The sequence below is a fragment of the Dama dama genome, chromosome 8 (genome assembly GCF_033118175.1).
Source record: "Dama dama isolate Ldn47 chromosome 8, ASM3311817v1, whole genome shotgun sequence".
NCBI classification, from domain to species: Eukaryota; Metazoa; Chordata; class Mammalia; order Artiodactyla; family Cervidae; genus Dama; species Dama dama.
The window spans coordinates 44,141,110-44,157,853 of NC_083688.1; the positions used below are offsets into that span (position 1 = coordinate 44,141,110).

Here is a 16,744-nt window from a genome sequence, read left to right on the forward strand (position 1 = left end):
CTAAAGACTCTACCGGAAAATTACTAGAGCTAATCAATGAATACAGTAAAGTTGCAGGATATAAAATTAACACACAGAAATCCCTTGCATTCCTATATACTAACAATGAGAAAACAGAAAGAGAAATTAAGGAAACAATACCATTCACCATTGCAACAAAAAGAATAAAATACTTAGGAGTATATCTACCTAAAGAAACAAAAGACCTATACATAGAAAACTATAAAACACTGATGAAACAAATCAAAGAGGACACAAACAGATGGAGAAACATACCGTGTTCATGAATTGGAAGAATCAATATTGTCAAAATGGCTATTCTACCCAAAGCAATCTATAGATTCAATGCAATCCCTATTAAGCTACCAACGGTATTTTTCATAGAACTAGAACAAATAATTTCACAATTTGTATGGAAATACAAAAAACCTCGAATAGCCAAAGTAATCTTGAGAAAGAAGAATGGAACTGGAGGACTCAACCTGCCTGACTTCAGGCTCTACTACAGAGCCACAGTCATCAAGACAGTATGGTACTGGCACAGAGACAGAAATATAGATCAATGGAACAGAATGTAAAGCCCAGAGATAAATCCACGTACCCATGGACACCTTATCTTTGACAAAGGAGGCAAGGATATACAATGGAAAAACAACCTCTTTAACAAGTGGTGCTGGGAAAACTGGTCAACCACTTGTAAAAGAATGAAACTAGAACACTTTCTAACACCATACACAAAAATAAACTCAAAATGGATTAAAGATCTAAATGTAAGACCAGAAACTATAAAACTCCTAGAGGAGAGCATAGGCAAAACCCTCTTCGACATAAATCACAGCAGGATCCTCTATGACCCACCTCCCAGAATATTGAAAATAAAAGCAAAAATAAACAAATGGGACCTAATGAAACTTAAAAGCTTTTGCACAACAAAGGAAACTATAAGCAAGGTGAAAAGACAGCCCTCAGATTGGGAGAAAATAATAGCAAACGAAGCAACAAAGGACTAATCTCAAAAATATACAAGCAACTCCTGCAGCTCAATTCCAGAAAAATAAATGACCCAATCAAAAAATGGGCCAAAGAACTAAACAGACATTTCTCCAAAGAAGACATACAGATGGCTAACAAACACATGAAAAGATGCTCAACATCACTCATCATCAGAGAAATGCAAATCAAAACCACAATGAGGTACCATTACACGCCAGTCAGGATGGCTGCTATCCAAAAGTCTACAAGCAATAAATACTGCAGAGGGTGTGGAGAAAAGGGAACCCTTTTACACTGTTGGTGGGAATGCAAACTAGTATAGCTGCCATGGAGAACAGTGTGGAGATTTCTTAAACAACTAGAAATAGAACTGCCATATGACCCAGCAATCCCACTTCTGGGCATACACACTGAGGAAACCAGATCTGAAAGAGACACGTGCACCCCAATGTTCATCGCAGCACTGTTTATAATAGCCAGGACATGGAAGCAACCTAGATGCCCATCAGCAGACGAATGGATAAGGAAGCTGTGGTACATATACACCATGGAATATTACTTAGCTGTTAAAAAGAATTCATTTGAATCAGTTCTAATGAGATGGAGGAAACTGGATCCCATTATACAGAGTGAAGTAAGCCCGAAAGATAAAGAACATTACAGCATACTAACACATATATATGGAATTTAGAAAGATGGTAATGATAACCCTATATGCAAAACAGAAAAAGAGACACACATGTACAGAACAGACTTTTGGACTCTGTGGGAGAAGGCGAGGGTGTGATGTTTCGAGAGAACAGCATTGAAACATGTATATTATCTATAGTGAAACAGATTACCAGCCCAGGTTGGATGCATGAGACAAGTGCTCGGGCCTGGTGCACAGGGAAGACTCAGAGGGATTGGGTAGAGAGGGAGGTGGGAGGGGGGATCGGGATGGGGAATACATGTAAATCCATGGTTGATTCATGTCAATGTATGACAAAACCCACTACAATATTGTAAAGTAATTAGCCTCCAACTAATAAAAATAAATGAAAAAAAATATGTTGTATATATATTGTATATATTGTACACATGGAGAAGACAGCAGATGTTTTGTAGAATTATAAATGAAGTACAACCCTTAAAAATTATGAATTACTATATTGTACACCTGTACTTTATATATTGCACATCTGAGACTTCCTGGTGGTCCAGTGGTTAAAAATACACCTGCCAGTGCAGGATCAAACATGTGTTTGATCCCTGGTCTGAGAAGATCCTACATGCTCATGTAGCAGCTGAGCCCATGTACCGCAGCCGTTGAAGCCCGCCCACCTAGAGCCCATGCTCTGCAACAAGAGAAGCAGCCACTGCTGCTTCTGCAGCAGGAAGCCCTCACACTACAACTAGCGAGTAACCTGTGCTCTCCTCAACTAGAGAATGCCCTCATGCAGCAGTGAAGACCCAGCCAAAATAAATAAATAAATGTTTGCTGCTGTTTGCAGCAACATGGATGGATTTTGAGGGCACTATGCTAAGTAAAACAAGTCAGGGAAAGACAAACACTGTGTGATCATTTATATGTGTAGTCCAAAAAAATAAGGGAATTCCATGATGGCCCAGTGGTTAGAACCCTGTGCTTTCACTGCCCAGGGTGTGGATTCAATCTCGGATCAGGGAACTAAGATCTTACAAGCCAGGTAGCACAGCCAGAAGAAAAAAAGGGAAATGAACTCAGAGAGAACTGATTGGTGGTTGCTAGAGGTGGGGTTTGGGGGTGAGCAAAATGAATGAAGGTAATCAAAAGGTGCAAACTTCCAGTTATTAGATGACTAAGTCCTTGGGATCTGATGAATAGGATGTGACGATAGTTAACAACATGTCTGCTCGGTCACTCTGTTGTGCCGACTCTTTGCAACCCCATGGGTCTGTAATGCGCCAGTCTCCTCTGTCCACGGTACTTGAAATGGGTGTTTCAAAAAATGGGTGCTTCAAAAAGTATATCTTATGGGTGTTTTTATTCAGAAATTATGTCTGAAATTCAGACTGAAAATGTATTGTTTCTTTTCATATGTATTTTGTGTTAAGGTTCCCAGACGTCAAGATGATGAGAAGAATAATATTCGCTTAGAACTAATGCAACGTGACAGTACAAAAAAGTATCTTCTTTTGTTAGGGAGTGTTCAGGTACATCTTTATGAAGTAATTCAGGTATGTATCAAATCATTTTTTTACCTTGGTATCACATTGTCCAGTTGGTGTTTATTTTCGAGATTTATCTTTACTTAATGGACTCCTTTTGCTTATTATCCGTCTTATGTGTTTAGTAAATTCATGTGTGTAGTAAACAATATTTCCCTCTGGCTCAAAAAAAAAGTTAGTTTGTAACAGCATAATGTTTTTTAAATTTTATTTCCTGGAGGGCAATAAATAAGTGAAAGTTGTTCAGTTGTGTCCGACTCTTTGTGACCCCATGGACTGTAGCCTGCCAGACTCTTATGTCCTTGGGGATTCTCCAGGCAAAAATATTGGAAAGGGTAGCCATTCCTTTCTCCAGGGGATCTTCCCCATCCAGGGATCAAACCTGGGTCTCAGGCATTGCAGGCAAATTCCTTACCATCTGAGCCACCAGGGAAGCCTCGAAGGGTAATGATATAATCTAAAAGACTAAGCACGCTTTTTGTTTGTTTTGTTTTCTGAAATGTTTCAAAACAGGACTCAGACCACAGACTCTCTTAACTGTCAGTTCCAGTTTCAGCTCAGTTCTTTTTTTCCCTAACTTATTTATTTTTTATTGAAGGATAATTACTTTACAGAATTCTGTTGTTTTCTGTCAAACCTCAACATGAATCAGCCATAGGTATACATACATCCCCTCCCTTTTGAACCTCCGTCCCGTCTGCCTGCCTATCCCACCTCTCTAGGTTGATACAGAGCCCCTGTTTGAGTTTCCTGAACCACACAGCAAATTCCTGTGGCTATCTATTTTACACATGGTAATGTAAGTTTCCATGTTACTCTTTTCATACATCTCACCCTCTCCTCCCCTCTCCCCATAAGTCTATTCTCTATGTCTGTTTCTCTGTTGCTGCTCTGTAAGTAAATTCTTCAGTCCCATTTTTCTAGATTCCATATATATGCGTTAGAATACAACATTTATTTTTCTCTTTCTGACTTACTTCACTCTGTATAATAGGTTCTAGGTTCATCCACCTCATTAGGAACTGATGCAAAAATATTCCTTTTTAATATTCCATTGTGTATATGTACCACAACTTCTTTATCCATTCATCTGTCGATGGACTTCTAGGTTGCTTCCATGTTCTAGCCGTTGTAAATAGTGCTGCAGTGAACAGTGGGATACATGTGTCTTTTTCAATTTTGGTTTCCTCAGGGTATATGCCTAGGTGTGGGATTGCTGGGTTATATGGTGGTTTTATTCCTAGTTTTTTAAGGAATCTTCATACCATCTTCCATAGTGGCTGTATCAATTTACATTCCCACCAACAGTGCAAGAGTGTTCCCTTTTCTGCACACCCTCTCCAGCATTTATTGTTTGTAGACTTTTTGGTGATGGCCATTCTGACTGGTGTGAGGTGATATCTCATTGTGGTTTTGATTTGCATTTCTCTAATAATGAGCAGTGTTGAGCATCTTTTCATGTGTTTGTTAGCCATCTGTATATCCTTGGAGAAATGTCTGTCTAGATCTTTTTCTCACTTTTTGATTGGGTTGTTTGTTTTTCTGGTATTGAGTTGTATGAGCTGCTTGTATATTTTGGAAATTAATCCTTTGTCAGTTGTTTCATTTGCTATTATTTTCTCCCATTCTGAGGGTTGTCTTTTCAGCTTGCTTATAGTTTCCTTTGCTGTGTGAAAGTTTTTAAATTTAATCAGGTCCTACTTGTTTACTTTTGTCTTTATTTCTGTTACTCTAGGAGGTGGGTCATAGAGGATCTTGCTTTGATTTATGTCATCGAGTGTTCTGCCTATGTTTTCCTCTAAGAGTTTTATAGTGTCTGGTCTTACATTTAGATCTTTAATTCATTTTGAGTTTATCTTTGTGCATGGTGTTAGGTAGTGTTCTAATTTCAATCTTTTACATGTAGCTGTCCAGTTTTCCGAGCACCATTGATTGAAGAGGCTGTCTTTCCCCATTATATATTCTTGTCTCCTTTGTCAAAAATAAGGTACCCATAGATGCACGGGTTTGTTTCTGGGTGTTCTATGCTGTTCCATTGGTGTGTATTTCTGTTTCTGTGCCAGCACCACACTGTCCTGATGACTGTAGCTTTGTAGTATAGTCTGAAGGCAGGCAGGTTGACTCCTCCAGCTCCATTCTTCCTCAAGACTGCTTTGGCTATTTGGGGTCTTTCGTGTTTTCATATGAATTGTGAAATTTTTGTTCTAGTTCTGTGAAAAATGTCACTGATAATTTGATAGGGATTGCATTGAATCTGTAGATTGCGTATGGTAGGATAGTCATTTTCACAATATTGATTCTTCTTACCCAGGAACATGGAGTATCTCTCCATCTGTTTATGCCATCTTTGATTTCTTTCATCAGTATAACTCTCTGTGTACAGTTCTTGTGTCTCCTTAGGTAAGTTTATTCCTAGATATTTAATTCTTTTTGTTACAATGTTGAATGGGATTGATCCCTTAATTTCTCTTTCTGATTTTTCATTGTTAGTATATAGAAATGCAAGTGATTTCTGTGTATTGATTTTGTATCTTGCAACTTTGCTAAATTCAGTGATTAGCTCTAGTAATTTTCTGATAGTATCTTTAGGGTTTTCTATGTACAGTATCATGTCATCTGCAAACAGTGAGAGATTTACTTCTTCTTTTCCAACCTGAATTACTTTCATTTCTTTTTCTTCTCTGATTGCTGTAGCTAGGACTTCCAGAACTATGTTGAGTAATAGTGGTGAAAGTGGACACCCTTGTCTTGTTCCTGATCTTAGGGGGAATGCTTTCAGTTTTTCACCATTGAGAATAATGTTTGCTGTAGGCTTATCATATATGGCCTTTACTGTGTTGAGGTAGATTCCGTCTGTGCCCAGTTTTTGAAGATAATCATAAATGGTTGCTGAATTGTGTCAAAGCCTTTTTCTGCATCTACTGAGATTATCATATGGTTTTCATCTTTCAATTTGTTAATATGGTGTATCACATTGATTGATTTGTGTATATTGAAGAATCCTTGCATCCCTGGAATAAACCCAACTTGATCATGGTATATGAGCTTTTTGATGTGTTGCTGAATTCTGTTTGCTAAGATTTTGTTGAGGATATTTGTATCTATGTTCATCAGTGATATTGGCCTGTACTTTTCTTTTTTTGTATTGTTTTTGTCCGGTTTTGGTATCAGGGTGATGGTGGCCTTGTAGAATGATTTTGGAAGTATTCCTTCCTCTGCAATTTTTTGAAAGAGTTTTAGAAGGATACACATTAGCTCTTTTCTAAATGTTTGATAGAATTCTCCTGTGAAACCATCTGGTCCTGGGCTTTTGTTTTTTTGCGAGATTTTTTTTTTTAATCACAGCTTCAATTTCAGTGCTTGTAATTGGGTTGTTCATAATTTCTATTTCATCCTGGTTCAGTCTTGGAAGATTGAACTTTTCTAAGAATCTGTCCATTGCTTCCAGGTTAACCATTTTATTGCCATATACTTGTTCACAATCAGTCAGTTCAGTTCGGTCACTCAGTCGTGTCTGACTCTTCGCAACCCCATGAAGCGCAGCACACCAGGCCTCCCTGTCCATCACCAACTCCCAGAGTCCAACCAAACCCATGTCCATTGACTTGGCGATGCCATCCAACCATCTCATCCTCTGTCGTCCCCTTCTCCTCCTGCCCTCAATCTTTCCCAGCATCAGAGTCTTTTCCAATGAGTCAGCTCTTCTCATCAGGTGGCCAAAGTATTGGAGTTTCAGCTTCAACATCAGTCTTTCCAATGAATATTCAGGACTGATTTCCTTTAGGATGGACTGGTTGGAACTCCTTGCAGTCCAACGGACTCTCAGGAGTCTTCTCCAACACCACAGTTCAAAAGCATCAATTCTTCTGCACTCAGCTTTCTTTATAGTCCAATTCGCACATCCATACATGACCAATGGAAAAACCATAGCCTTGACTAGACGGATCTTTGTTGGCAAAGTTATGTCTCTGCTTTTCAATATGCTGTCTAGGTTGGTCATAACTTTCCTTCCAAGGAATAAGCGTCTTTTAATTTCATGGCTGCAGTCACCGTCTGCAGTGATTTTGGAGCCCAAAAAAATAAAGTCAGCCACCATTTCCACTGTTTCCTCGTCTATTTGCCATGAAGTGATGGAACCGGATGCCATGATCTTAGTTTTCTGAATGTTGAGCTTTAAGCCAACTTTTTCACTCTCCTCTTTCACTTTCATCAAGAGGCTCTTTAGTTCTTCCTCAATTTCTGCCATAAGGGTGGTGTCATCTGCATATCTGAGGTTATTGACATTTCTCCCAGCAATCTTGATTCCAGCTTGTGCTTCTTCCAGCCCAGCGTTTCTCATGATGTACTCTGCATATAAGTTAAATAGCAGGGTGACAATATACAGCCTTGACATACTCCTTTTCCTATTTGGAACCAGTCTCTTGTTCCCTGTCCAGTTATAACTGTTGCTTCCTGGCATGCATACAGGTTTCTCAAGAGGCAGGTCAGGTGGCCTGGTATGCCCATCTCTTTCAGAATTTTCCACAGTTTGTTGTGATCCACACAGTCATAGGCTTTGGCATAGTCAATAAAGCAGAAATAGATGTTTTTCTGGAACCCTCTTGCTTTTTTCATGATCCAGCGGATGGTGGCAACTGATCTCTGGTTGATCTCTGGTTCCTCTGCCTTTTCTAAAACCAGCTTGAACATCTGGAAGTTCATGGTTCACATACTGTTGAAGCCTAGCTTGGAGAATTTTGAGCATTACTTTACTAGTGTGTGAGATGAGTGATATACCCATTTGAATGCAGAGTTCCAAAGAATAGCAAGGAGAGATAAGAAAGCCTTCCTCAGCGATCAATGCAAAGAAATAGAGGAGAACAATAGAGTGGGAAATACTATAGATCTCTTCAAGAAAATGAGAGATACCAAGGGAACATTTTATGCAAAGATGGGCTCAATAAAGGACAGAAATGGTTGGAACCTAACAGAAGCAGAAGATATTAAGAAGAGGTGGCAAGAATACACAGAAAAACTGTACAAAAAAGATCTTCACAACCTAGATAATCACGATGGTGTGATCACTCACCTAGAGCCAGACATCCCAGAATGTGAGGTCAAGTGGGCCTTAGGAAGCATCACTACAAACAAAGCTAGTGGAGGTGATGTAATTCCAGTTGAGCTATTTCAAATCCTGAAAGATGATGCTGTGAAAGTGCTGCACTCAATATGCCAGCAAATTTGGAAGACTCAGCAGTGGCCACAGGACTGGAAAATGTCAGTTTTCATTCCAATCCCAAAGAAAGGCAATGCCAGAGAATGCTCAAACTGCCACACAATTGCACTCATCTCACAGCTAGTAAAGTAATGCTCAAAATTCTCCAAGCCAGGCTTCAGCAATACATGAACCATGAACTTCCAGATGTTCAAGCTCGTTCTAGAAAAAGCAGAGGAACCAGAGATCAAATAGCCACCATCCGCTGGATCATTGAAAAAGCAAGAGAGTTCCAGGAAAACATCTATTTCTGCTTTATTGACTATGCCAAAGCCTTTGACTGTGTCGATCACAACAAACTGTGGAAATTTCTGAAAGAGATGGGAATTCCAGACCATACCTGACCTTCCTCTTGTGAAACCTGTATGCAGGTCAGGAATCAACAGTTATAACTGGACAGGGAACAAGAGACTGGTTCCAAATAGGAAAAGGAGTATGTCAAGGCTGTATATTGTCACCCTGCTTATTTAACTTATATGCAGAGTACATCATGAGAAACGCTCAGCTGGAGGATGCACAAGCTGGAATCAAGATTGCCAGGAGAAATATCAATAACCTCAGATATGCAGATGACACCACCCTTATGGCAGAAATTGAGGAAGAACTAAAGAGCCTCTTGATGAAAGTGAAAGAGGAGAGTGAAAAAGTTGGCTTAAAGCTCAACATTCAGGAAACAAAGATTATAGCATCCGGTCCCATCACTTCATGGTAAATAGATGGGGAAACAGTGGAAACAGTGGCTGACTTTATTTCTCTGGGCTCCAAATCACTGCAGACGTAATCGCAGCCATGAAATTAAAAGACGCTTATTCCTTGGAAGGAAAGTTATGACCAACCTAGACAGCATATTGAAAAGCAGAGACATAACTTTGACAACAAAGGACCATCTAGTCTAGGCTATGGTTTTTCCATTGGTCATGTACGGATGTGAGAATTGGACTATAAAGAAAGCTGAGTGCAGAAGAATTGATGCTTTTGAACTGTGGTGTTGGAGAAGACTCCTGAGAGTCCTTTGGACTGCAAGGAGATCCAACCAGTCCATCCTAAAGGAAATCAGTCCTGAATATTCATTGGAAAGACTGATGTTGAAGCTGAAACTCCAATACTTTGGCCACCTGATGAGAAGAGCTGACTCATTGGAAAAGACTCTGATGCTGGGAAGGATTGAAGGTGGGAGAAGGGGAAGACTGGATGAGATGGTTGGATGGCATCACTGACTCCAAGGACATGGGTTTGGTTGGACTCTGGGAGTTGGTGATGCACAGGGGGACCTGGCGTGCTGTGGTTCATGGAGTCACAAAGAATCGGACATAACCAAGCAATTGAACTGAACTGATTGTTTGTTTCTTTTCTTTTTCAGTTATTTCTTCTCTGATCTTTATGATTTCTTTCCTTCTGCTAATTTTGGGTTGTTTTTGTTCTTCTTTTTCCAGTTGTCTGAGGTGTAAAATTAGGTTGTCTATTCAATGTTTTTCTTGTTTCTTGAGGTGGGATTGTATTGCAATAAACTTCCCTCTTAGAACTGCTTTTGCTGCATCCCATAGGTTTTGAGTTGTCATGTTTTCTTTGTCATTTGTTTCTAGAAATTTTTTTATTTCTTTTTGATTTCTTCAGTAACCTGTTGGTTTTTTAGAAATGTAATATTTAATCTCCATGTGTTTGTGTTTCTTATAAGTTTTTTCTGGTAGTTGATATCTAGTCTCATTGTGGTTGTGAAGCATTGTGGTTGGTGAAGATGCTTGATAAGATTTCAATTTTCTTAAATTTACTGAGGTTTGAATCATGACCCAAGATGTGGTCAATCCTGGAGAATGTTCCATGTGCACTTGAGAAGAAGGTGTATTCTGCTTTTGGATGGGATGTCCTGAAGATATCAATGAGATCCATCTCATCTAATGTATCATTTAAGACTTGTGTTTCCTTATTAATTTTCTGCTTTGATGATCTGTCCATTGGTGTAAGTGGGGTGTTAAAGTCTCCTACTATTATTGTGTTACTGTCAGTTTCTCCTTTTATGTCTGTTAGTGTTTGTCTTATGTATTGAGGTGCTCCTATGTTGGGTGCATAGATATTTACGATTGTTATGTCTTCCTCTTGGATTGATCCCTTGATCATTATGTAGTGTCCTTCCTTATCTCTTGTAATCTTCTTTATTTTAAGGTCTATTTTGTCTGATTATGAGTATTGCTATTACAGCTTTATTTTGCTTCCCATTTGCATGGAATATATTTTTCCATCCTCTCACTTTAAATCTATATGTGTCTTTAGGTCTGAAGTGGGTTTCTGATAGAGAGCATATATATGGGTCTTGTTTTTGTATCCATTTAGCCAGTCTGTGTCTTTTGGTTGGAGCATTTAATCCATTTACGTTTAAAGTAATTATTGATATTTGTGTTCCTATTGCCATTTTCTTAATTGTTTGGGGGTTGATTTTGTAGATCTTTTTTCTTCTCTTGTATTTCTTGACTATATAAGTCCGTTTAACATTTATTGTAAAGCTGGTTTGTTGCTCCTGAATTCTCTTAACTTTTGCTTGTCTGAAAAGCTTTTTATTTCTCCATCAATTTTGAATGAGATCCTTCCTGGGTACAGTAATCTTGATTGTAGATTTTTCCCTTTCAGTACTTTAAAGATATCCTGCCCTTCCCTTCTGGCCTGCAGAGTTTCTGCTGAAAGATCAGCTATTAAGTTTATGGGGTTTCCCTTGTATGTTACTTGTTGCTTATCCCTTGCTGCCTTTAATATTCTTTCTTTGTGTTTAGTCTTTGTTAGTTTGATTAGTATGTGTCTTGGTGTGCTTCTCCTTGGGTTTATCCTGTATGGGACTTTTTGTGCCTCTTGGACTTGATTGACTATTTCCTTTTCCATGTTGGGGGAATTTTCAACTATAATGTCTTCAAAATTTTTCTCATACCTTTCTTTTTCTCTTCTTCTTCTGGGACTCCTATAATTCGAATGTTGGAGCATTTGATATTGTCCCAGAGGTCTCTGAGACTATCCTCAGTTCTTTTCATTATTTTTACTTTTTCTGCTCTTCAAAAAGTTATTTCCACCATTTTATCTTCTAGCTCACTGATTCATTCTTCTGCTTCGGATATTCTGCTATTGATTCCTTCCAGAGTATTTTTAATTTCAGTAATTGTGTTGTTTGTCTCTGTATGTTTATTCTTTAATTTTTCTAGGTCTTTGTTAATTGATTCTTTCATTTTCTCCATTTTATTTTCAAGGTTTTTGATCATCTTTACTATCATTATTCTGAACTCTTTTTCAGGTAGTTTGCCTGTTTCCTCTTCATTTATTTGGACTTCTGTGTTTCTCATTTGTTCCTTCATTTGTGCAGTATTTCTCTGCCCATTCATTATTTTTTTTTTTTTTAACTTATTACATTGGAAGTCTTCTTTTCCCAGGCTTTGAGGTTGAATTCTTTTTTCCTTTTGGTTTCTGTCCTCCTAAAGTTGGTCCAGTGGTTTGTGTAAGCTTCCTATAGGGTGAGATTTGTGCTGAGTTTCTGTTTGTTTGTTTTTCCTCTGATGGGCAAGGCTGACTGAGGTGGTAATCCTGTCTGCTGATGATTGGGTTTGTATTTTTGTTTTGTTTGTTGTTTAGATGAGGTGTCCTGCACAGGGTGCTATTTGTGGTTGGGTCATGCTGGGTCTTGTATCCAGGTCGTTTCGTTTGTGTGAGTTCTTACTATTTGATACTCCCTAATGTTAGTTCTCTGGTAGTCTAGGGTCTTGGAGTCAGTGCGCCCACTCCAAAGGCTCAGGGCTTGATCTCTGGTCAGGAATGAAGATTCCACAAGCGGTTTGTTATGGCATTAAGTGAGATTAAAACAAATACCCAAAAACAAGAAACCAGAGATGAACCCCAGACAAATGACAGTTGAAAAATCAGGCAAATAATAATTAAAATAATGGAATATACACATATATGTATACACCCATAAGCAAAGTCAAAATAGTCCAACTAAAATGTAGTACAGTATATTGACCTGGTGAAGAAAGGAAATCAAAAATTATATTTCCCAGTTAAGAACAAAACTAACTAAAGCACAAACTGGAAACCAAAACTAAAAGCAAGGTGCCAAGTGGGGAATAAAGCAATGAAAACCATACTAACAAATGTGTTGAGAGGAAAGGAAAGAAAGTAAAGAAAGAAAGACTAGATATGCAAAGTTAAATAGAGGTAGATGAAGAAGATTTATATGCATTAAAGATTAACTGCAAGGGGAAGAGAACAGTAGGAAAGGCAAGCAAAGGAATAAATATATAAAAAATATAATAGGTTTAAGAAGATTAAAAATTAAAATTATAAAAAAGAGAAAAAGAAAAAGAAACTCCATAGAACTGCAAAAGCCCAACATAGGGGCAGAGGTTTATAACAACAATAAAAAGTGTGACTGACTATACACATACACATATACACCCATAAGCAAAATCAAAACAGTCCAACAAAAACAAAGTACAATAGATTGGTGAACAAAGGAAACCAAATATTATATCTACCAGTTAAGAAGAAAACTTACTAAAGCACAAACTGGAAAACAAAACTAAAGCATGGTGCCAAGTGGTGAATAAGCAACGAAAATAAAGCTGACAAATATGTTGAGAGGAAAGGAAAGAAAGAAAGAATAGATATGCAGTGTTGCACAGAGGTAAATAAAAGAAGATTTATATACATTAAAGATTAACTGCAAGGGGAAAAGAATAGTAGGAAAAGCAAACAAAGGAATAAATGTAGAAAAGATAATAATAGGTTTAAAAAATTAAAATTAAAAAAAGAGAAAAGAAAAAAAAAAAAAGGAAAACTCCACAGAACTGCAAAAGTCTACAATAAAAAATGTGACTGAGGGGAAAAAAAGCTCAGAAGCTTAATTAGATTTCATAGTGACAGTAAAATCAACAACTACTACAGAGAGGGGAGAAAAAAAGGAAAAAAAAAATCCAAAAAGATCTACAGAACAAGTCAAAACATTATTAAGTGTTTTTCTTGAGTCACTGCTGTCAGAATCCTTTCCCTCGCTGGGAGTCACAGTCCACCTCACCTCCCCAGGATGCCCTCCAACACTGTGCTGGTCTCTGGACCTGCTGAGGGGGCAGCTCAGAGTCTAACTTGGTCCTCGTCCTGTGCGTTCTTGCCTCCAATGTCCACAGCTATCAGAACTAGCGCGTTTTCTTTTGTGGGAGCTCTCAGTGGCCTTTTGTATATTCCATAGACACAGAGTCTGCCTAGTTGATCCTGTGGATTTAATCTGCAGCTTTTACAGCTGGTGGGAGGGTTTTGGGTCTTCTTCCTTGGCCACACTGCCCCTGGGTTTCAATTGTGGTTTTATTTCCACCTCTGCATGTGGGTCGTCCACTGAGGTTTGCTCCTGAGGCTGCCCTGGAAGACTTAGGTTTGCCCCTGTGAGGGCCAGGTGTGGAGGTGGTGCAGCTGCTTGGGTCACAGGGGTTCTGGCAGCAGCAGGTAGTCAGGGGGGTTGGCGGCTAGGGCATCAGGAAATATAGCACTCTAGATGGGTATGGCAACCAGTATGGCCAGTACGCTCCAGTATTCTTGCCTAGAGAATGCCCCTGACAAGGAAACCTGGCAGGCCATGGTCTACAGGGTCGCATGGAGTTGGACACGACCAAAGTGACCCAGTGCACATAGACGCAAGACTTTTTTTGTGCCTGTGGCAGCTCTGCCCCAGTGAGAGTTGACCATGAAGGTGGTGTTGCTGCTTGGCTTGTGGGGACCCTGGCGGTGCCAAGTGTGCAGGGACATGGACTGCCTCCACTGCAGGAGTTATGGCCCTATCTGAGTGTTTTTTCGAGCCTCTTGTAGCTGGTGATCAGAAGGCCTCTTTGGCCAGTCTTTCTCCATAGCTCTGTCCGTTCAGGCACCTGGAGGGCTCCCTTGCCTGGGGTCCTTCTCTGTTGTTTGGTGTGTCAGGCACATAGAGGGACCCCCTGGCTGGGGTCCTACTCTGTAGATGGGCACATCAGGCACTTAAAGGGGGTACCCCGGATGGGGTCCTACTCTGTAGTTTGTCACATCGGTCACTTAGAGAAGCACCCTGGGTGGGGTCCTACTCTGTAGTTCAGTGCATCAGGCGTTTGATGGGTCAGCCTCTCTATTGTTCAGCTGCCCATGCTGGCGTTTGGGTGAGAGAGGCTATGGTGATGGCTCCACCCCCTATGCATGACTCAGCGGTATCGCCTTGCTTCCATGGCTGCCCGGCTTTTCTCCACAGGCATTGCCCTCCAGTCTCCTCCCTGACATCCCCTAAATCCGTGTTTCCGCAGTCAACAACAACTCTTGCCCTGGGATTGCTCCACAATCCCTAAACTCCAGCTCCCAGCTGCCGCGCCTTCCAGGGAACCTGCGTCCCTGTCTGGGATATGTATGGCTGTGACAATGACTGTCTGATTCTCATTCCGTTTAGGCTGCCACAGAGCAGCTGTTTACTCTCAGCCTTAAGTGTTTCTCCTCTGACTCAGGCAGTTGCCCTGATGTGGGGATCGGACCCCTGCTTCACTTCCCCCACCCGCTGAGGGTAGGTCCAGCCCTACTTACACTCCTGTTTTTCCCCCTAGTTCCTTCATCCTACCGAGTTTTGCGTGGTTCTATATATTGTTTTCCGCTGGTCAGGTCCTCCTCTCCACTCCACCTCCTGGTGTTCTGCATGCATTTCTGTGTCTGAAGGTGTGTTCCTGATGCCTCCGTGGAGAAAGATGTACTCCACATCCACCTACTCCTCTGCCATCTTATTCTCTGAAGTGAAGGTTTATAGAAGGATTTCTCGGACTTTCCTAGTGGCTCCGTGGTAAAAGATCTGCCAGCCAATGCAGGAGACACAGGTTTGATCCCTCATCCGGGCTCAGTTCAGTTCTTCAGCTAGGCTGCGTATGCCACCTGGGACTATTACCTGGGGCTTTCCAGGTGGTGCCAGTGGTAAAGAACCCACCTGCCAGTGCAGGAGACGTAAGAGACACAGGTTTGATCCCCGGGTTGGGAAAATCCACTGGAGAAAGAAATGGCAACCCACCCCAGCGCTATTGCCTGGGAAAGCCCATGGACAGAGGAACATGGCAGGCTCCAGTCCATAGGGCTGCAGAGTTGGGCATGACTGGAGCAGCTTAGCAGGCTGCTTGTAGTCTGCCCTGTTGCGTGTGTCATTTAGGGGTCAGTGAAGTTTTTAGGCAGACGTTTAAACTCAGATTCTGTGGTTCATTCTCTCTGTCTACTGCCTCCTGCCGTTGCCCCCAGGAAAAGGTGATTAATTATTCTAAACTTTGTATTTAATATTTAATTGTTCTTTTCATAATTTTACTACTAAATGTAGAGTTATAAAAAATAGTAGCATTTGTGTTTCTAAACATGTTTCTAAGGTTAAGACACTTATTTTATTAGCTAGTGTTCATTCTTTCACTGCTGTGTACTGTTCCATGTGGGAGTATTCCTCAGTTTATTTATAAATTTTTTAATGGATATTTGGATTGTTTTCAGTTTCTTACTATTATGCACATTGCTATAATAAATTTTTTGAGCATATGTTCTAATACATACCTGTGGAAAGTCTCTACATTAAGATGAATTGCCCTGTGTGAATCTCTATGGTGAATTGCTGCATCATAAGTAAAGAGACTGAATTATTTATTGAACAAAGTTTTCAGAGAAAGAAACTTTGGTTGTTTGTAGATTTCCCTCCAAGGCTTATGATTTCATCTGTAGCATGGTGCCTCTGTGTATTGTCTTCTCAGTATCCTTCTGTAGGCACCTCTTCATTAATTAAGAATTGCATCGTTTCCCATATTAGAATTTCCAAGTTAATTTCTTATAGTCAAAACTCAGATACCAGAAGTACAAAGTTGACCATGAGGACTTTTTTTTTTATGTCTTCTGATGGCTTGATGTTGGCATGGAGTGATAGCTTCATGATAATATTTAAGCATCTGGATGTAAGACAATAGAAGACAAGAACTATGAGAAAATCACACATGATATTATAAATGTCTTGCATCTACTTTGTATCCAACCCTATTTAAACTAGACCTAGTGGGAGAATAAATCCCCATGATGAGTTTGGCCGACCTTAAATAGGCAATTGGCCTTTTAACTGGTCTTTAATTGGCCTGTGTACTCATTCTCCTCCTGATAGTAACATCTTTCAAAACTACAGTGAATATCACAACCAAGATATGGAACATTTCCATCTCTACAAGGATCTCTTATGTTGCCCTTTTGTAGCTATATCCACTTCCTTCTGTCGTTAACCCTTCCTTAATCATTGGGTTCCACCAGTTTGTTCTTAATTTCTGTAAT

At 39.9% G+C, this 16,744-nt stretch overlaps 1 protein-coding gene across 1 annotated transcript in view; it reads left to right on the plus strand.

Moving 5' to 3' along the window:
• C2CD6 (C2 calcium dependent domain containing 6) overlaps positions 1-16,744 on the plus strand; it is a 143,896-nt gene that overhangs the window by 22,682 nt on the left and 104,470 nt on the right. The window contains exon 5 of the mRNA XM_061147983.1: positions 3,070-3,192. Within this exon, the coding sequence (XP_061003966.1) occupies positions 3,070-3,192 (123 nt within the window). The remainder of the gene's footprint in view (positions 1-3,069; positions 3,193-16,744) is intronic.